The sequence below is a fragment of the Cherax quadricarinatus genome, chromosome 18 (genome assembly GCF_038502225.1).
Source record: "Cherax quadricarinatus isolate ZL_2023a chromosome 18, ASM3850222v1, whole genome shotgun sequence".
NCBI lineage: Eukaryota > Metazoa > Arthropoda > Malacostraca > Decapoda > Parastacidae > Cherax > Cherax quadricarinatus.
In genome coordinates this window covers 30,154,575-30,176,672 of record NC_091309.1, presented here as the reverse complement: position 1 = coordinate 30,176,672, position 22,098 = coordinate 30,154,575, and the positions used below count along the sequence as shown (strand labels likewise).

The 22,098-nt window shown below is 39.9% G+C and overlaps 1 protein-coding gene across 2 annotated transcripts in view; it reads left to right on the top strand.

Annotated features, from left to right (window-relative positions):
- Klp98A (kinesin-like protein 98A) overlaps window positions 1-22,098 on the top strand; it is a 185,477-nt gene that overhangs the window by 136,829 nt on the left and 26,550 nt on the right. Inside the window, exons 21-22 of one of the 2 annotated variants that reach the window (XM_070086369.1) lie at window positions 13,173-13,261; window positions 16,032-16,130. In XM_070086369.1, the coding sequence (XP_069942470.1) occupies window positions 13,173-13,261; window positions 16,032-16,130 (188 nt within the window). Of the gene's footprint in view, window positions 1-13,169; window positions 13,262-16,031; window positions 16,131-22,098 lie in introns of both variants that reach the window. The other variant, XM_070086368.1, reaches the window with a different exon arrangement.

The following is a 22,098-nucleotide window of genomic DNA, read 5'->3' as shown; positions in this document are numbered from 1 at the left end:
TAAAAGAAGTAAATGCTAGGGTGTTTGGGAGAAGGGTGGGATTAAATTATGGGAATTAAATACAAAATGGGAATTGACACAGTTACTTTTTGCTGATGATACTGTGCTTATGGGAGATTCTAAAGAAAAAGTGCAAAGGTTAGTAGATGAGTTTGGGAGTGTGTGTAAAGGTAGGAAGTTAAAAGTGAACATAGAAAAGAGTAAGATGATGAGGGTATCAAATGATTTAGATAAAGAAAAATTGGATATCAAATTGGGGAGGAGGAGTATGGAAGAAGTGAATGTTTTCAGATACTTGGGAGTTGATGTGTCAGTGGATGGATTTATGAAGGATGAGGTTAATCATAAAATTTATGAGGGGAAAAAGGGTGAATGTGTTGAATGAAGATAAAAGTATTTTCTTTTTGGGGATTTTCTTTCTTTTTGGGTCACCCTGCCTCGGTGGGAGACAGCCAACTTGTTGAAAAAAAAAATTATATATATTCAGTAACAACATTGTGACTAGCCTAGGACTTGAACCCATGTCGTTTTGGCTCACCTCATGGTAAGTGAAAATCACATGATGCTCTAACCCACTGGACCACCAAATCCTACAAAAATCAAGCACTCAACAGAGCTAAGTGTTTTACCTTGATCCAAGGACTTGTGGTGGTGCGGGTGCCTTGAGCTAATTTCATTCTTCTCCCATTTGGTGTACTAGCCTTCACAAGCAGTATATATATTATTGTAACCATGAACGAGTGGTATTTAAGTTAAAACACCTAGCTCTGCTGGGTGCTTGATTTTTGTAGCTACATATATAGAACAATAAATTATAATATTTATCCTGACCTGAAGCACTTCCTTGATAGTTGCAACAGCATCCATTGGCATAATACCAGACACAAAAATCTCTGCGAGATATTCCGTGTCCAGCTTAATCTTCGTAAAAACTCAATGTGCATAAAGGACCCAAAATCTGGAACTCCCTACAAGAAATCTCCAGAGCCACTTTTCCTGCCAGCATCTTCAAGACTACTGTAATAACACACCTTCTTTCACTAACATATCCCAACAACAGTTTTTTTTTTTTTTTTTTTTTTCAACAAGTCGGCCATCTCCCACCAAGGCAAGGTGACCCAAAGAGAAAGAAAATCCCCAAAAAGAAAATACTTTCATCATCATTCAACACTTTCACTTCACTCACACATAATCACTGTTTTTGCAGAGGTGCCCAGAATAGAACAGTTTAGAAGTATATACGTGTAAAAATACACAATATATCTCTCCAAACTGCCAATATCCCAAACCCCTCCTTTAGAGTGCAGGCATTGTACTTCCCATTTCCAGGACTCGAGTCCAGTTATATAAAATAACCGGTTTCCCTGAATCCCTTCACTAAATATTACCCTGCTCACACTCCAACAGATCGTCAGGTCCCAAATACCATTTGTCTCCATTCACTCCTATCTAACATGCTCACACACGCCTGCTGGAAGTCCAAACCCCTCGCCCACAACACCTCCTTTACCCCCTCCCTCCAACCTTTTTGAGGACGACCCCTACCCTGCCTTCCTTCCCCTACAGATTTATACACTCTCCATGTCATTCTACTTTGATCCATTCTCTCTAAATGACCAAACCACCTCAACAAACCCTCTTCAGCCCTCTGACTAATACTTTTATTAACTCCACACCTTCTCCTAATTTCCACACTCCGAATTTTCTGTATAATATTTACACCACACATTGCTCTTATACAGGATATCTCCACTGCCTCCAACCGCCTCTTTGCTGCAGCATTTACAACCCAAGCTTCACACCCATATAAGAGTGTTGGTACTATTATACTTTTATACATTCCCTTCTTTGCCTCCATAGATAACATTTTTTGCCTCCACATATACCTCAATGCACCACTCACCTTTTTTCCCTCATTAATTCTATGATTAACCTCATTCTTCATAAATCCATCCGCTGACATGTCAACTCCCAAATATCTGAAAACATTCACTTCTTCCATACTCCTCCTTCCCAGTTTGATATCCAATTTTTCTTTATCTAAATCATTTGATACTCTCATCACCTTACTCTTTTCTATGTTCACTTTCAACTTTCTAACTTTACACACATTCCCAAATTCGTCCACTAACCTTTGCAATTTTTCTTTAGAATCTCCCATAAGCACAGTATCATCAGCAAAAAGTAACTGTGTCAATTCCCATTTTGTATTTGATTCCCCATAATTTAATCCCACCCCTCTCCCGAACACCCTAGCATTTACTTCTTTTACAAACTCATCTATAAATATATTAAACAACCATGGTGACATTACACATCCCTGTCTAAGACCTACTTTTACCGGGAAGTAGTCTCCTCTCTTCTACACACCCTAACCTGAGCCTTACTATCCTCATAAAAACTCTTTACAGCATTTAGTAACTTACCACCTATTCCATTCACTTGCAACATCTGCCATATTGCTTCCCTATCCACTCTATCATATGCCTTTTCTAAATCCATAAATGCAATAAAAACTTCCATACCTTCATCTAAATACTGCTCACATATATGCTTCAATGTGAACACTTGATCTACACATCCCCTACCCACTCTAAAACCTCCTTGCTCATCCGTAATTCTACATTCTGTCTTGCCTCGAATTCTTTCAATAATAACCCTACCGTACACTTTTCCTGGTATACTCAGTAAACTTATTCCTCTATAATTTTTACAATCTCTTTTGTCCCCCTTCCCTTTATATAAAGGGCCTATACACGCTCTCTGCCAATCCCTAGGTCCCTCCCCTCTTTCATTCATTTATTAACCCTTTGACTGTTTCAGGCCCCTCTCTGAAACTGTCATTCTATGTCGCCAAATATTAACCCTTTCAGGGTCCGTCCCGTAGATCTACGGCTTTACGTTCATTGTCCAAACCGTAGATCTACGCCATGAGCTCAGCTCACTCTGATAAACTGTGAGTGGTACATTTGGGCCTAGATATGAGAGAATACATCTATGTGGTATGTGTGCACCACATAAAACAGATCCTGCAGCACACTGTGTATAATGAGAGAAAAAAAATGAAATCATGATTTTTCGATTAAAACAGCAACTTTGCAGTGTTTTTTCGTATGTTTTTTATAGTTGTATTTGCGATTTCTTGGTCTCATTTGATAGAATGGAAGACATATTACAGAAATAGAGATGATTTTGATTGGTTTTAGCATTGGAAATGGCTTGAAACTGAGCTCAAAGTAGCAGAAATGTTAAATTTTTGCCGATATTCAGGAGTAAACAAACGACCTCAAACGTCTAATACACGTCAGCTGGTGGGTCTAATATACATTCACAAATATGGTGATGATATTTATACAATTATTACAGTATTGCATAAAGGTAAATCTTCTATTTTTTGGTGTGAATAAAAATTCATTATGTGAATAAAAAATCAAAATGGAATTTATTTGTAAAGCCTCAAAACATAACTAATGAACAGAGGAAATGTTAGTTTAATGCCATGAATGCCTACATTGTTCATTCTGGACCCTATTTTGAAATTGGAATATTTTGAACTTTGTGTTAAATTGGCCAAATTAACAGTTTCCGATCACTTTATTTTGTAGTTGAAGCAGTTGACTTGGCGATTTCTTGTGCTCAATCGATAGAATAGAAGTAATACTAGTGAAATAGCTAAGAATTTGGTTGATTGGAATAATGTAATTGGCCTAAAATCAGAGTCAAAGTCGGCAAAATCGCCGATTCGTAAATATTGCTGACACATCAAAATTCGCGAGGGCATAATTTCGTCAATTTTCCACCAAATTTCGTACTTTTTGTTTTATTACCTTCACAAAAAGATTCTCTACTATTTCATAAGAAAAAATAACAATTTTTTTTTTTTTAAAATTCTTGGACACTGGTGCGTGACTCCAGATTTGGGCCTTGGACCCTGAATGGGTTAAAAAAAAAAAAATTATTTTTTCTTATGAAAATGTTAAGATTATTTTTCTGAGTGTTTTAGTCCAAAAAAAATTTTTTTGCCATCGGTACTTACCGAGATATAGAGCCGTGAAGTTTGCAGAAAATGAGCCGTGTATGGCAACAGCGGCGACTGCCGCTCACCCGGTAAACTTTAGTTTACTTGTAATTGAAGGTTTTTTGTTTTTTTCACTATTTTATTTTTTCACATAACTTATGTGGCCTATGAGACCAAAGTAAAGTGCAATGTACATATATACACTCGTTGTATACAACACAATAAGCACACAAACATAATTATCAATATATTGTTTACAAAACTTGTTTACAAAAACAAACAAACAATCATCCTCCTCCTCCTCCTCCTTCTCCTCCTTCTCCTTCTCCTCCTCCTCCTTCTCCTCCTCCTCCTTCTCCTCCTCCTTCTCCTCCTCCTTCTCCTCCTCCTTCTCCTCCTCCTTCTCCTCCTCCTTCTCCTCCTCCTTCTCCTCCTCCTTCTCCTCCTCCTTCTCCTCCTCCTTCTCCTCCTCCTCCTCCTCCTCCTCCTCCTCCTCCTCCTCCTCCTCCTCCTCCTCCTCCTCCTCCTCCTCCTCCTTCTTGCCTTGTGTGTGAGTGTGTGGCTTATAATTGTTTTGAGTCAGAAGTCGGCAGCTGTCAAAGTGACATGTTGTCTCATTACTCACTCCCCCTCCCGCCTGTCAAAACAATGGGGTCGGATGCTGCTTCCCCTCCTCCTTTCTATCTAATTATCTTTCTCCCTCATTCTATATCTTTCAATCTGTCTCTCTTTCTATCTGTCTGCCTATCTCTGTCTCACAGGTACACATAAATACAAGTATACATAGTGTAAATTACCTAGGATAACCCAAGAAATCCAGACAAAGTGCTATACTCTGCTTGAAGATGTGAGTAAACGTGATGACACAGTCTTGTGGCTCTCTGAGACAGAGAGCTAGATGGACAGACAGGGAGCTTGACAGACAGACAAATAGACAGACAGAAATGTTTGTGTACCAGCAAAAACAAAGGGAGGGCGATGGTCATGTAATATTTCCTTATCAGCTCTACCCTCATTTACGCTCATCAAAGTCAGCTCTTATCAGATGTTATCTCCCCTTATCTTGTCACTGTCATGGGGTGGACTTTTTTTTTTCTTGCTTCAAGGGAACAATATTATTACATCTTCTTCTTCCTCCTCCTCCTCCTCCTCCTCCTCTTCTCCTCCTCCTCCTCTTCTCCTCCTCCTCTTCTCCTCCTCCTCCTCCTCTTCCTCCCCTCCTCCTCCTCCATTGCTTTTGGTCTCAAACTCCTCCAAATCATGAAATTGATCTTCACTGACACTTCCATCTGTGTTAGAGCATCACTTGGGAAGAGAAGAGTCCCAGATTTGCTGGGGAATCACATATTTCTTACCGCTAGACATGCTGAAAAAGGACAACTGAAATGGCATTCCCACAATGCACCACTGGCTCCCCGATTTTTTTTATATGGTGCACACTGACCATGGAGACCCATTCTCTCACATGTGGGCCTACCGGCTTTCTCCTGCTTGATTTGAAGCTGCTAGAATTTATGCGTATAAATACGTCAGAAACATTGGCTTGTAAGACGTATTTATACGTCGGAAACAGTCAAAGGGTTAAACAAAAATACCAACCACTCCAACACTGTTCCCCCCCTGCTTTTAACATTTGTGCCATGATCCCGTCAGTTCCAGCTGCTTTACCCCCTTTCCTTCTACGTAATGCCTCACTCACCTCCCCCACACTCAGATCCTGCTCTTCTTCACTCCTAAAAGATGATATACCTCCCTGGCCAGTGCATGAAATTACCGCCTCCCTTTCTTCGTCGACATTTAAAAGTTCCTCAAAATATTCTCGCGATCTACCCAAAACCTCCATCTCCCCATCTACTAACTCCCCTTCTCTGTTTTTAACTGATAAATCCATTTGTTCCCTAGGCTTTCTTAACTTGTTTAACTCACTCCGAATTTTTTTTCTTATTTTCATTAAAATTCTTTGACAGTACCTCTCCCACTATCATCCACTCTCCTTTTGCACTCTCTCACCACTCTCTTCACCTTTCTTTTACTCTCCATATACTCTACTCTTCTTATAACACTTCTGCTTTGTAAATACCTCTCATAAGCTATCTTTTTCTCTTTTATCACACCCTTTACTTCATCATTCCACCAATCACTCCTCTTTCCTCCTGCACCCACCCTCCTATAACCACAAACTTCTGCCCCACATTTTAATTCTGCATTTTTAAGACTATTCCAACCCTCTTCAACCCCCCGACTGCTCATCTTTGCACCAGCCCACCTTTCTGCCAATAGTTGCTTATATTTCACCCGAACTTCCTCCTCCCTTAGTTTATACACTTTCACCTCCCTATTACTTGTTGTTGCCATTTTCCTCTTATCCCATCTGCTGTATAGTCCTTGTGGCTTAGCACTTCTTTTTGATTATAATAATAATAATAATAATCTTATCCCATCTACCTCTTACTCTAACTGTAGCTACAACTAGATAATGATCCGATATATCAGTTGCCCCTCTATAAACGTGTACATCCTGGAGCCTACCCATCAACCTTTTATCCATCACTACATAATCTAACAAACTACTTTCATTACGTGCTACATCATACCTTGTATATTTATCCTCTTTTTCATAAAATATGTATTACTTATTACCAAACCTCTTTCTACACATAGTTCAATTAAAGGCTCCCCATTTTCATTTACCCCTGGCACCCCAAATTTACCTACTACTCCCTACACAACATTTTTTTCTTACTTTAGCATTAAAATCCCCAACCACAAGTACTCTCACACTTGATTCAAAACTCCCCACGCAATTACTCAACATTTCCCAAAATCTCTCTCTCTCCTCTATACTTCTCTCTTCCCCAGGTGCATAAATGCTTACTATAACCCACTTCTCACATCCAACCTTTATTTTACTCCACAGAATCCTTGAATTAATACATTTATAGTCCCTCTTTTCTTGCCATAGCTTATTCTTCAACATTATTGCTACTCCTTCTTTAGCTCTAACTCTATTAGAAACCCCTGACCTAATCTCATTTATTCCTCCCCACTGAAACTCGCCCACCCTCTTCAGCTTTGTTTCACTTAAAGCCAGGATATCCAGCTTCTTCTTATTCATAATATCCACAATCATCTCTTTCTTATCATTCGCAGAACATCCACGCACATTCAGACTTCCCACTTTGACAATTTTCTTCTTACTCTTTTTAGTATTTTTTACAGGAAAAGGGGTTACTAGCCCATTGTTCCCAGCAGTTTAGTTGACTTTTACAACACGCATGGCTTACGGAGGAAAGATTCTTATTCCACTTCCCCATGGATATAAAAGGAAAAGTAATTAGAACAAGAACTAAGATAAAATCAAAGAAAACTCAGATGAGTGTGTATAAATAAATGTGTACATGTATGTTTAGTGTGACCTAAGTGTAAGTAGAAGTAGCAAGACGTACCTGTAATCTTGCATATTTATGAGACAGACAAAAGACACCAGCAATCCTACCATCATGTAAAACAATTACAGGCTTTTGTTTTACACTCACTTGGCAGAACGTTAGTACCTTCCTGGGTGGTTGCTGTCTACCAGCCTGCTACCTATATTTTCTTATTCTCATTGCCACAAGCATATGGAAAATATATTTTTCTTCTCATTATTTGTAATCCTCACAAATATAGTGAATGTGTTCAAAATATGTTAATATGTTAAAATTAGGTAGTAGGTTGGTAGACAGCAACCACCCAGGGAAGTACTACCGTCCTGCCAGATGACTGTGAAACAAAAACCTGTAACTGTTTTGCATGATGGTAGGATTGCTGGTTTCTTTTTCTGTCTCATAAACACGCTAAGATAACAGGGATATCTTGCTACTCCTACTTACACTTTGGTCACACTTCACAGACACGCACATGCATATATATATATACATACATCTAGGTTTTTCTCTTTTTTCTAAATAGCTCTTGTTCTTTTTTATTTCTTCTATTGTCCATGGGGAAGTGGAAAAGAATCTTTCCTCCGTAAGCCATGCGTGTCGTATGAGGCGACTAAAATGCCGGGAGCAATGGGCTAGTAACCCCTTCTCCTGTATACAATTACTAAAAAAGAGAAGAAGAAAAACTTTATAAAACTGGGTTGCTTAAATGTGCGTGGATGTAGTGCGGATGACAAGAAACAGATGATTGCTGATGTTATGAATGAAAAGAAGTTGGATGTCCTGGCCCTAAGCGAAACAAAGCTGAAGGGGGTAGGAGAGTTTCAGTGGGGGGAAATAAATGGGATTAAATCTGGAGTATCTGAGAGAGTTAGAGCAAAGGAAGGGGTAGCAGTAATGTTAAATGATCAGTTATGGAAGGAGAAAAGAGAATATGAATGTGTAAATTCAAGAATTATGTGGATTAAAGTAAAGGTTGGATGCGAGAAGTGGGTCATAATAAGCGTGTATGCACCTGGAGAAGAGAGGAATGCAGAGGAGAGAGAGAGATTTTGGGAGATGTTAAGTGAATGTATAGGAGCCTTTGAACCAAGTGAGAGAGTAATTGTGGTAGGGGACTTGAATGCTAAAGTAGGAGAAACTTTTAGAGAGGGTGTGGTAGGTAAGTTTGGGGTGCCAGGTGTAAATGATAATGGGAGCCCTTTGATTGAACTTTGTATAGAAAGGGGTTTAGTTATAGGTAATACATATTTTAAGAAAAAGAGGATAAATAAGTATACACGATATGATGTAGGGTGAAATGACAGTAGTTTGTTGGATTATGTATTGGTAGATAAAAGACTGTTGAGTAGACTTCAGGATGTACATGTTTATAGAGGGGCCACAGATATATCAGATCACTTTCTAGTTGTAGCTATACTGAGAGTAAAAGGTAGATGGGATACAAGGAGAATAGAAGCATCAGAGAAGAGAGAGGTGAAGGTTTATAAACTAAAAGAGGAGGCAGTTAGGGTAAGATATAAACAGCTATTGGAGGATAGATGGGCTAATGAGAGCATAGGCAATGGGGTCGAAGAGGTATGGGGTAGGTTTAAAAATGTAGTGTTAGAGTGTTCAGCAGAAGTTTGTGGTTACAGGAAAGTGGGTGCAGGAGGGAAGAGGAGCGATTGGTGGAATGATGATGTAAAGAGAGTAGTAAGGGAGAAAAAGTTAGCATATGAGAAGTTTTTACAAAGTAGAAGTGATGCAAGGAGGGAAGAGTATATGGAGAAAAAGAGAGAAGTTAAGAGAGTGGTGAAGCAATGTAAAAAGAGAGCAAATGAGAGAGTGGGTGAGATGTTATCAACAAATTTTGTTGAAAATAAGAAAAAGTTTTGGAGTGAGATTAACAAGTTAAGAAAGCCTAGAGAACAAATGGATTTGTCAGTTAAAAATAGGAGAGGAGAGTTATTAAATGGAGAGTTAGAGGTATTGGGAAGATGGAAGGAATATTTTGAGGAATTGTTAAATGTTGATGAAGATAGGGAAGCTGTGATTTCGTGTATAGGGCAAGGAGGAATAACATCTTGTAGGAGTGAGGAAGAGCCAGTTGTGAGTGTGGGGGAAGTTCGTGAGGCAGTAGGTAAAATGAAAGGGGGTAAGGCAGCCGGGATTGATGGGATAAAGATAGAAATGTTAAAAGCAGGTGGGGATATAGTTTTGGAGTGGTTGGTGCAATTATTTAATAAATGTATGGAAGAGGGTAAGGTACCTAGGGATTGGCAGAGAGCATGCATAGTTCCTTTGTATAAAGGCAAAGGGGATAAAAGAGAGTGCAAAAATTATAGGGGGATAAGTCTGTTGAGTGTACCTGGTAAAGTGTATGGTAGAGTTATAATTGAAAGAATTAAGAGTAAGACGGAGAATAGGATAGCAGATGAACAAGGAGGCTTTAGGAAAGGTAGGGGGTGTGTGGACCAGGTGTTTACAGTGAAACATATAAGTGAACAGTATTTAGATAAGGCTAAAGAGGTCTTTGTGGCATTTATGGATTTGGAAAAGGCGTATGACAGGGTGGATAGGGGGGCAATGTGGCAGATGTTGCAAGTGTATGGTGTAGGAGGTAGGTTACTGAAAGCAGTGAAGAGTTTTTACGAGGATAGTGAGGCTCAAGTTAGAGTATGTAGGAAAGAGGGAAATTTTTTCCCAGTAAAAGTAGGCCTTAGACAAGGATGTGTGATGTCACCGTGGTTGTTTAATATATTTATAGATGGGGTTGTAAGAGAAGTAAATGCGAGGGTTTTGGCAAGAGGCGTGGAGTTAAAAGATAAAGAATCACACACAAAGTGGGAGTTGTCACAGCTGCTCTTTGCTGATGACACTGTGCTCTTGGGAGATTCTGAAGAGAAGTTGCAGAGATTGGTGGATGAATTTGGTAGGGTGTGCAAAAGAAGAAAATTAAAGGTGAATACAGGAAAGAGTAAGGTTATGAGGATAACAAAAAGATTAGGTGATGAAAGATTGAATATCAGATTGGAGGGAGAGAGTATGGAGGAGGTGAACGTATTCAGATATTTGGGAGTGGACGTGTCAGCGGATGGGTCTATGAAAGATGAGGTGAATCATAGAATTGATGAGGGAAAAAGAGTGAGTGGTGCACTTAGGAGTCTGTGGAAACAAAGAACTTTGTCCTTGGAGGCAAAGAGGGGAATGTATGAGAGTATAGTTTTACCAACGCTCTTATATGGGTGTGAAGCGTGGGTGATGAATGTTGCAGCGAGGAGAAGGCTGGAGGCAGTGGAGATGTCATGTCTGAGGGCAATGTGTGGTGTGAATATAATGCAGAGAATTCGTAGTTTGGAAGTTAGGAGGAGGTGCGGGATTACCAAAACTGTTGTCCAGAGGGCTGAGGAAGGGTTGTTGAGGTGGTTCGGACATGTAGAGAGAATGGAGCGAAACAGAATGACTTCAAGAGTGTATCAGTCTGTAGTGGAAGGAAGGCGGGGTAGGGGTCGGCCTAGGAAGGGTTGGAGGGAGGGGGTAAAGGAGGTTTTGTGTGCGAGGGGCTTGGACTTCCAGCAGGCATGCGTGAGCGTGTTTGATAGGAGTGAATGGAGACAAATGGTTTTTAATACTTGACGTGCTGTTGGAGTGTGAGCAAAGTAACATTTATGAAGGGATTCAGGGAAACCGGCAGGCCGGACTTGAGTCCTGGAGATGGGAAGTACAGTGCCTGCACTCTGAAGGAGGGGTGTTAATGTTGCAGTTTAAAAACTGTAGTGTAAAGCACCCTTCTGGCAAGACAGTGATGGAGTGAATGATGGTGAAAGTTTTTCTTTTTCGGGCCACCCTGCCTTGGTGGGAATCGGCCGGTGTGATAATAAAAAAAAATAAAAAATGTTAAAATCCACATTACCTGTAATCAGTCATAAACCAGCCTGTAATCCTTAACCCCTTGACTATCGCATCCTCAAATCCTGAGGTGTCTCCTGGTGTTGCAAAATTTCCAAAAAAAAAAAAAAAAATTTTTTCTTATGAAATGATGGAGAATCTTTTCCTGATTATAATGACACCAAAAGAACAAAATTTGATGGAAAATTGACAGATTTACGCTCTTGTGAAGTTAGCGACCTCAGCAATATTTACAAATCGGCAATTTCGCCCACTTTGAGCCCTATTTTCGGCTTATTCCATTCTTCCAGTCGACCAAACTCATAGTTATTTCTTTAGAACTCCATTTTTTCTATTGATTGAGTACAAGAAACTGTCCATTTACTGATTTCAACTTTCTAATAACATGGTCAGAAATTTGCAATTTGGCCAATTTCACGAAAATTAAAAAGTATGACAGTTTCAAAGTAAGGTCCAGAATGAACAATGCAGACATTCCTAGCTTTAAAATAGCATTTTCTTTGTTCATCAGTCATATGTCCAGGCCCTTCTGATATTACTCTTGCTTTCTATTTTGAATTTTTATTCAAACAAAAAATAGAAGATTTACTGTTATGCAGACTACTACAATATTGTAATAATTGTATAAATAATGTCAACCCATTCATGACTGCATATTAGAATGGCTAGTTGGACATTTATTGGACAATAACATCATTTGTTTACTTTTGAACATCGGCAAAAATCAAACATTTCCCCTACTTTGAGCTCCATTTCAAGGTTCTTTTCATAGTACAACCAATCAAAATCACCTCTACTTCTATAATATGTTTTCCATTCTATCAAATGAGACCAAGAAAACGAGAATACAACCATAAATACGATACAAAAATATACCACAAATTTGGCATTTTAATTAAAAAAAAAGGTCGGAGTTTTTTTTTTCTCATTATGCACTGCGTGCTGCAGGATTTTTTTTATATGGTGCACACTGACCACGCAGACCCATTCTCTCACACGTGGGCCTACCAGCTTTCTCCTGCTTGATTTGAAGCTGCTAGAATTTACGAGTATATGTACGTCAAAAACAGTGGCTCATAAGGCGTATATATACGACCGAAACAGTCAAAGGGTTAAAACAATTAAACTCGATAAAAGTGTTAATTGTAATTTATAAATTTATTGTTCCAACCATTAGAGACCATGTGTAAACAGTCAATTAATTATTTCCTTGTGAGTCTTAAGATTGACTTAAGTTTGCCTGAAATTTATTTATTTATTTATTTATTTATTTATTAATTTGAACATGATAGAGTAGTAGAAATGATCTGTATACCAAAGGGCTTTCTGCATGCACACCTAAATGTTATCTCTGTACACACATTGTATCATGCTGAAATAAGGAATTAACATTAACATTTAAGAAAACCACTCTTTTGCACCTGCCAGCAATTGTTGCTTATTGCGCAGGGTCAGGAACCTAAGAGACTATACTCTCCTCAAAACAAGTCCTGTCTCAAGTAAGCACTATACATTACTCAATTTCCTTTTTAAAAAATGAAATTTGATTCAATATAATATCGTGAAACACACTTCTTCTTTCTTTCAACAAACCGACCATATCTCACCAAGGCAGGGTGGCCCAAAAGTAAAAACAAAAATATCCTGAGACACACCTCAGATTATAACATGAGTGTCACCAAAAAAATAGAATTTGCTTAATATAAAATTCACATCTTGGTTGTTATATGGGAGTATGTTATGTTACTTATTATTTATGTTCTAAGTTTCCAGATAGTAAAGAAAGCTGATACATCGTAAATCTTTAAGATATTAATTAAAGTATTTTCTTCTAGCAGGTGACTTTGATATGTCTTGTGGAATCTGTATCAGCATCCCAGGTTATGAAATGAGGGGAGCTGGCTCATCGGCACATTGGGAGTATGAGGTTTGTTTTGTAGCTTACTGATGTTTGCTATAGCTATATAATAACATATTAATATTAAATGGAATTCTTACCATAAATACAGTGTAGAAAGTATTGCTTATCATTAAATATTGGGCATTTTTAAAGTTGGCTAAATGATGCATCCCCTTATTTTCTCATATGTGGTAGCACAAATAGAACGGTGCATACACCAGATTTTATTTACTTAATTTTTGTTTTTTACCACAATGGCTGGCTCCAACCAAGGTATAGTGAACCAAAACAGAAGGATACACATTCACCATCATTCATTCGATAACTGTCTTGCCAGATATGCATAACTTCACAATTCAAACAACCCATTGAACTGCAGCATCCCCACCCCTCCTTCAGAATACAAGCTTTGTACTTCCCACCTCCAGGATTCAAGTTTGGCTAACTGGTTTCCCTGAATCCCTTTGTAAATGTTACTTTGGTAATTGTACACCAATAGCACATTAAGCCATAAAAATCATTTGTCTCCACTCACTTCAATCAAACACAATTTCACAAGCCTGTTGGATACTCTAACCTTAGCACTAAAAATCTCCTTCATCGTATCCCTTCAACCCTTCCTAGGATGATCCTACCCCTCCTCCCTTCCACCATAGATTTATACATCCTCTAAGTCTTAGTCATCCTATTCTGCTTCATCGTCTCGTGCACCTTATATGCCAGGAAATACAACATATCTTTAGTATCTCCAACCATCTTGTAATTCTATGCTCCAAATTCTGTGCATAATATTCACACCACACATTACCCTCAAACATTACATCGCCTCCTCATGATGAAGTTTAAAACACTTGCTTCACACCCATATAACTGTTGGTATCACTATACTGGTATATTTCCATTTTTTGCCCCCTTGGATAATGTTCATTGTCTCTATAGATGCCTCAATGCACCATCCACCTTTTTATTACCTTTTGTCAGTTCTGTGGTTCACTTCATCTTTTAGATACATCACCAAGAAGTTCACTCCTAAATCATCATCTTCCAGTGAACTGGCCATATCCCACCAAGGCAGGGTGGCCCAGAAAGGAAAACAAGTTTCTCTTTTTAAGTTTAGTAATGTATACAGGAGAAGGAGTTACCACTCCCAAATAAATAAACTTACTTACTTCCTCCATACTCCCTCCAATCTTACATTGCCTAGTTTTTTTTTTTTTTTTTTTACTCTCATCACCTTGCTGTTTCCTATGTTCGCTTTTAATTTTTTTCTCTTACATACTCTCTCAAATTCCTATGCCATTCTTTGCAACTTATCTTCAAAATCTCCCAAAAGAACCATGTCATCAAAAAGGAACAACTATGAGAATTATTATCTTTTAATGCCACACCTCTTCCCAACACCCTGGCACTCACTTCTTATCCAACCCCTTTTCTTTAACACACCAGTCTTCTCCCACAATTCAGATGCCCCTCCTAACTGCAGATATCTTCCTCCCATCACTCCTTCACAGTGCAGGTGCAGTACTTCCCACCTCCAGGACCAACTAACTGGTTTCCCTGAATCCCTTCATAAATGTTACCTTGCTCATACTCAACAGCACAATCATAAAAACCACTTGCCTCCATGTACTTCTATCTAACACTCACACATGTTTGTTGGATGCCTAAACCCCTCACATACAAAAGCAGTTAACCCCCCTACCTCTCCTAGAGTGATCCTTACCCCTCCTTCCCTCCACTATACATTTATAAATCCTCCAAGTCATCTAACCCCCATCAATAATGGTAAATACCATAGTTACAATATTTGTGATTAATTAAAGATGGGAAACTGCAAGCTTACCTTTAACTACAGACATGTGCTACCGTACATTCTATAATAATTGTGATGTTTGCATGTGTCTGGCAAGACAGCAGCTGTTGAATAAATGATGGCGAGCTGTTAGGAGTGTGAGCGAGGTAATATTTGGTGGAGGGATTCAGGGAAACCGGTTATTTTTATATAGCTGGATTGAGTGCTGGAAATGGGAAGTACAGTGCCTGCACTTTAACCCGTAAACGGTCCAAACGTACTTATACGTTTTTTCAACATTTGAAAGTATGTAAAAAAAGTAGATCTTTTTTTTTTTTTTTTTTTTTTTACATTTGAAAATGTGTAAAAAAAACTTAGATCTACTTTTTTTTTTTTTTATATTTGAAAATATGTAAAAAAACGTAGATCTACTTTTGGAGCACTACACATGTGAACGTAGATCTGCTTGGACAGTTTACGGGTTAAAGGAGGGGTTTGGAATATTAGCAGTTTGGAGGGGTATGTTATATATCTTTATATATGCTTCTAAACTCCATGGGGAAGTGGAACATAATTCTTCCTCCGTAAGCCATGCGTGTTGTAAGAGGCAACTAAAATGCCGGGAGCAAGGGGCTAGTAACCCCTTCTCCTGTATAAATTACTAAATTTAAAAAGAGAAACTTTTGTTTTCCTTTTTGGGCCACCCTGCCTTAGTGGGATACGGCCGGTTTGTTGAAAGAAAGAAGATACGCTTCTAAACTGTTGTATCTGGGCACCTTTGCAAAGACAGTGATTATGTGTGAGTGAGGTGATAGTGTTGAATGATGATGAAAGTATTTTCTTTTTGGGTCACCCTGCCTCGGTGGAAGACGGCCAACTTGATGAAAAAAAAAAAAAAGAATGTGTATTGTTCTCTGAGTAATCCCACCTTGGTTGGAAATGGCCAGTGTGATAAAAAAAAATAAAAAAGAAGTTACTGAAAGATATTTACACTTTTTTTTACAGATAAAAATTTCAGCGGGAAATGATTCTTGGGCAGTTTTCAGAAGATATAGAAGATTCAGGGAACTTCATATGTACATGTGTCATAAATATGGTCCACCTGTAAGTATTAATTTCAGCACTTTTTTTCAGGAAATTTTTCAGAATTGCAATTAATGATTCAAAATCTGTGTTTACATTGATTGTTTAAATGTACATGGAGGGAATGTCCAAATTGTAAAAAATTGATAACTCCCTCCTATTTGAAGAAGAAAATATAGAAATCAAGGATTTCCAAAATACTGTTTCTATCTTTTGCCGCAGTATATTCAAATTAACACTCTAAGTAGCTGTCATGTAGAACTACGTCATTGAGGCCAGGGGTACCTCTTGTAGTTCATCATGAGCTCAGCTCACTCAGATAAGCTATGAGTGGTTTATTTTGGCTTAGATATGAGAGAATGGGTTTGTGTGGTGAGTGTGCACAGTATAAAAAATCCTGCCCCATGCATTGCATGGTGGGAAAAGCTAAACTCTGACCATGTGCTTGGTTTTAAATATCCAGTTCGAGGTGTTTTCTACAGTAGTGTGCATATTAATTGGGACAGTGATGAAGTAAGACATTTTTTTTTTTTTTAAATGCACAGCAATGATATGACAGGTAACTGATTTAATAAGAGATATGACTACCCTTTGCTTTTATAAACATTGCTACATGCTTTGGCAAAGACTCAAACAATGTTGAACACATTTTAGCAAGTTCTTCATTGTGGTACTAGGTCCTAATAACAGCAACAATTAGTTTCTCCATGGTTGAGCAGTCCTGTTTCACGATCCTGCATTTGGTTATTGCCCATAGATTCTCAGTTGGATTGAGGCCAGGAGAGTTTCCAAGCCAATTTAGAATGCTTAGCCCACTCTCTTTGAAGAATGTCAGTATTTTTCTGGAAGTGTGGCATGGAGAAAGATCCTGCTGGAGAATGCCTTCTTCATCAAAGGCAAATAAATTTCTAGGATTGCCTTGTACTGATCACTGTTCATCGTTCCCTCAACAATAAGAGGGCATCCAGGGCCTTTAGCAGTAAAACTATCCTGGAACGTCTTAGATGGATGTTTTGGCACTTGTTGAATGTGTCCATTCTGAAGAGGTTCACCTTTGCTCTGTTTCACTATCACTGATCTATACCCATGTACTTCAAAATGCTCCACATCTGAAAATATAACTTCTCCATTTGTCTGATCGAGTGCCCACTCCAGTGATTTTTTCTTCATAGCAACAGTCAATAATTGTTTATTTACTGGCTTTCTGGCAGTTCTGCAAGCTTCATGGAGCCTTCATTGAATAATTGAAGAATCAACATTTATGTCAGCTGAAGCCAAATCTCTCTGTAGATCTTAACTGGTTTTCTTGGGATCCTTCACACAATTTTTTGTGATAACCTTGTCATCGTGAGATGTTCTCTTACGTTTTCTTCCACATCTTCAACACAGCTCAGCTCCGTTCGGAATCTGACCAATGGTTGACATTGCTTGGCTCAAATTTTCAGCGATCTGTCTGATACTCAAATTTGAATGTTTTCTAGGAGCTACAATACTTGCATACTTCCTAGGTGTAACATCCATTATGAATTTCAGCAGTAATCATGAATTGAAGGGGAGAATTTGGCAAAAACCACATTCACTCACAGAGCACACTTGCAGGAATAGCCTTAGAGAACAACAGCTATTGTAGCACTGACAAGAATTGCTGGGTAACACCACAGCTGGATGATTGGCAGAAGTTAGTAGCAAATTTTTATAAAAAAAAAAAAAAAAAACACTACATTAATTAAGCCGAAGACTTAAAACACAGGAGATAATCACAAAATTTGCTCCTGTCCCAATTAATTTGCACACTACTGTAGGATAGTTTTTGTTGTTTTATTGGCTGTTTTTTTGGTATTTGATAGATTGGAGACATACTACTGAAACAGAGATGATTTTGGTTGGCTGTAGGACTTGAAATAGCTTGAAACTGGGCTGGAAATAAATGGTATAAAATGCTGACACAATGGAAATATAAACACTTAAGCAGTATAATGTGATCCTTTATTGAGAACATTTCGCCCATGCAGTGGGCTTTATCAAGTCACAAATAGATCTGAAACTGGGCTCAAAGTAATGGAAATACTTGATTCTTACTGATTTTCCTAAGGATGGGTAAGGTGCCCTGACATACCCCAGTCTGTATTATGGGTTATTAATAGGTCTAATTCAATTATTGGGATGCTGTAAACCTTGAACAGTCATTCATAGTTATATTCTCCAGGTAACAGAGTAAATTTTCCATTTTTGTATGATTATGATACAACAGGTGGACAACATTTGTTGAGTACTTTACAAGGAAGATGCCTATGTGGCATGGATTTCTTCTCTGTTGCCATGAAACAGTGTTTTGTTTGGTACTTTTGGGTATTGGTACTTCTTCGTCCATTAATTTGTGAGGTATTCCATTTATTTTCCTGAAAATTATCTGAATTAATACCATCAAGCTTCCTGATACTGCTCATCTAGAAGTATTACATTTTTCCTATACAATATTTGTTTATATACCACCCAGGGAGGTACTACCGTCCTGCCAAGTGAGTGTAAAACAAAAGCCTGAAATTGTTTTACATGATGGTAGGATTGCTGGTGTCTTTTTTGTCTCATAAACATGCAAGATTTCAGGTACATCTTGCTACTTCTACTTACACTTAGGTCACACTACACATACATGTACAAGTATATATATACACACTCTCCTGGGTTTTCTTCTATTTTTCTTACTAGTTCTTGTTCTTGTTTGTTTCCACTTATCTCCATGGGGAAGTGGAACAGAATTCTTCCTCAGTAAGCCATGCGTGTCGTAAGAGGAAACTAAAATGCCAAGAGCAACAGGCTAGTAGCCCCTTCTCATGTACAGTGGAACCTCGGTTTTCATTTGCCCTGGTTTTCATCGAATTCGGTTTTCAACGACTTCTTTCGTGAAAATTTTGTCCCAGTTTTCGTCCTTCACCTTGCTTTTTATCGAGTTGACAGTGGTCTGCTGTACCAAAAGTGTCTGTCCATGCCCACACAAAGCATCCCACATGCTCTTAGTCAGTCTGGCTTTGTTTCTCATCAGTAGAGGGTGGTAGTGATGGTGGTAGAGGGTGGTAGTGATGGTGGTAGTGATAGTGGTAGAGGGTGGTAGTGGGTGGTAGTGATGGTGGTAGAGGGTTGTAGTGACGGTGGTAGAGGGTGGAAGTGGTGATGGTAGAGGGTGGAAGTGGTGGTGGTAGAGGGTGGTAGTGGTGGTGGTAGAGGGTGGTAGTGGTTGTGATTGTGGTAGAGGGTGGTAGTGGTTGTGATTGTGGTAGAGGGTGGTAGTGATAGTGGAGGGTGGTAGTGATGGTGGTAGAGGGTGGTAGTGATGGCAATGGAGGGTGGTAGTGATGGTGGTAGATGGTGGTAGTGATGGTGGTAGAGGGTGTAGTGATGGTGGTAGAGAGTGGTGGTAGAGGACAGTAGTGGTTGTGATGGTGGTAGAGGACAGTAGTGGTTGTGATTGTGGTAGAGGGTGGTTGTGATTTTGGTAGAGGGTGATAGTGGTACTGATTGTGGTAGAGGGTGGTAGTGGTTGTGATGGTGGTAGAGGATGGTAGTGGTGGTGGTAGTGGTTATGATGGTGGTAGTGGTTGTGATGGTAGTAGAGGGTGGTAGTGATGGTGGTAGAGGGTAGTAGTGATGGTGGTAGAGGGTGGTAGTGATGGTTGTAGAGGGTGGTAGTGGTTGTAATGGTGAAAGGTTGTAGTGGTAGTGATGGTGGTAGAGGGTGGTACTGATGGTGGTAGTGGTTGCAATTGTGGTTGAGGGTGGTTGTGATTGTGGTAGAGGGTGGTAGTGATGGTGGTAGAGTGTGGTAGTGGTTGTGATGGTGGTAGAGGGTGGTAGTGGTTGTGATTGTGGTAGAGGGTGGTAGTGGTTGTGATGGTGGTAGAGGGTGGTAGTGGTTGTGATGGTGGTAGAGGGTGGTAGTGGTTGTGATGGTGGTAGAGGGTGGTAGTGATGATGGTAGAGGATGGTGGTGGTAGTGATGGTGGTAGAGGGTGGTAGTGATGGTGGTATAGGGTGGTAGTGATGGTGGAAGAGGGTGGTAGTGGTTGTGGTAGAGGGTGGAAGTGATGGTGGTAGTGATGGTTGTAGAGGGTGGTAGTGATGGTGGTAAAGAGTGGTAGAGGGTGGTAGTGGTTGTGATGGTGGTGAAAGGTTGTAGTGGTAGTGATGGTGGTAGAAGGTGGTAGTGGTTGTGAAATGGTAGTGGTTGTGATGTGGTAGTGGTTCTGATGGTGGTAGAGGGTGGTAGTGATGGTGGTAGATGGTGGTACTGATGGTGGTAGTGGTTGTGATTGTGGTTGAGGGTGGTTGTGATTGTGGTAGAGGGTGGTAGAGTGTTGTAGTGGTTGTGATGGTGGTAGAGGGTGGTAGTGGTTGTGATGGTGGTAGAAGGTGGTAGAGGGTGATGGTGGTAGAAGGTGGTAGTGGTTGTGATGGTGGTAGTGATGATGGTAGAGGATGGTGGTGGTAGTGATGGTGGTAGAGGGTGGTAGTGATGGTGGTATAGGGTGGTAGTGATAGTGGAAGAGGGTGGTAGTGGTTGTGGTAGAGGGTGGAAGTGATGGTGGTAGTGATGGTTGTAGAGGGTGGTAGTGATGGTGGTAAAGAGTGGTAGAGGGTGGTAGTGGTTGTGATGGTGGTGAAAGGTTGTAGTGGTAGTGATGGTGGTAGAAGGTGGTAGTGGTTGTGATGTGGTAGTGGTTCTGATGGTGGTAGAGGGTGGTAGTGATGGTGGAAGAGGGTGGTAGTGATTGTGGTAGAGGGTGGTAGTGATTGTGGTAGAGGGTGGTAGTGGTTGTGATTGTGGTAGAGGGTGGTAGTGATTGTGGTAGAGGGTGGTAGTGATTGTGGTAGAGGGTGGGAGTGATGGTGGTAAAGAGTGGTAGAGGGTGGTAGTGGTTGTGATGGTGGTAAAGGGTGGTAGTGATGGTGGTAGTGGTTGTGATGGTGAAAGGTTGTAGTGGTAGTGATGGTGGTAGAGGGTGGTAGTGATGGTGGTAGAAGGTGGTAGTGGTTGTGATGGTGGTGGTAGAAGGTGGTAGTGGTTGTGATGGTGGTAGAGGGTGGTGGTGATTGTGGTAGAGGGTGGTAGTGATGGTGGTAGAGATAACCTCTTCCTCTCCCCTTCTTGCCGTCATACATAAGCCAACAAGAGTCTTTAATAAAGTAAAATGTGATGTTAACCCTTTCAGGGTCCGTGCCGTAAATCTACGGCTATACGTTGAGGGTCCAAACTTTAGATCTACAGTGGTCCCTCGTTTTTCGTAATTAATCCGTTCCTGGAGGAGCTACTATAAACGAAATTTACGATTTGCGAATCAATTTTCCCCATAAGAAATAATGTAAATACAATTAATCCGTTCCTGACACTCAGAAGTATATTTTATTATCACACTGGCCGATTCCCACCAAGGCAGGGTGGCCCGAAAAAGAAAAACTTTCACCATCATTCACTCCATCACTGTCTTGCCAGAAGGGTGCCTTACACTACAGTTTTTAAACTGCAACATTAACACCCCTCCTTCAGAGTGCAGGCACTGTACTTCCCATCTCCAGGACTCAAGTCCGGCCTGCCGGTTTCCCTGAACCCCTTCATAAATGTTACTTTGCTCACACTCCAACAGCACATCAAGTATTAAAAACCATTTGTCTCCATTCACTCCTATCAAACACGCTCACGCATGCCTGCTGGAAGTCCAAGCCCCTCGCACACAAAACCTCCTTTACCCCCTCCCTCCAACCTTTCCTAGGCCGACCCCTACCCCGCCTTCCTTCCACTACAGACTGATACACTCTTGAAGTCATTCTGTTTCGCTCCATTCTCTCTACATGTCCGAACCACCTCAACAACCCTTCCTCAGCCCTCTGGACAACAGTTTTGGTAATCCCGCACCTCCTCCTAACTTCCAAACTACGAATTCTCTGCATTATATTCACACCACACATTGCCATCAGACATGACATTTCCACTGCC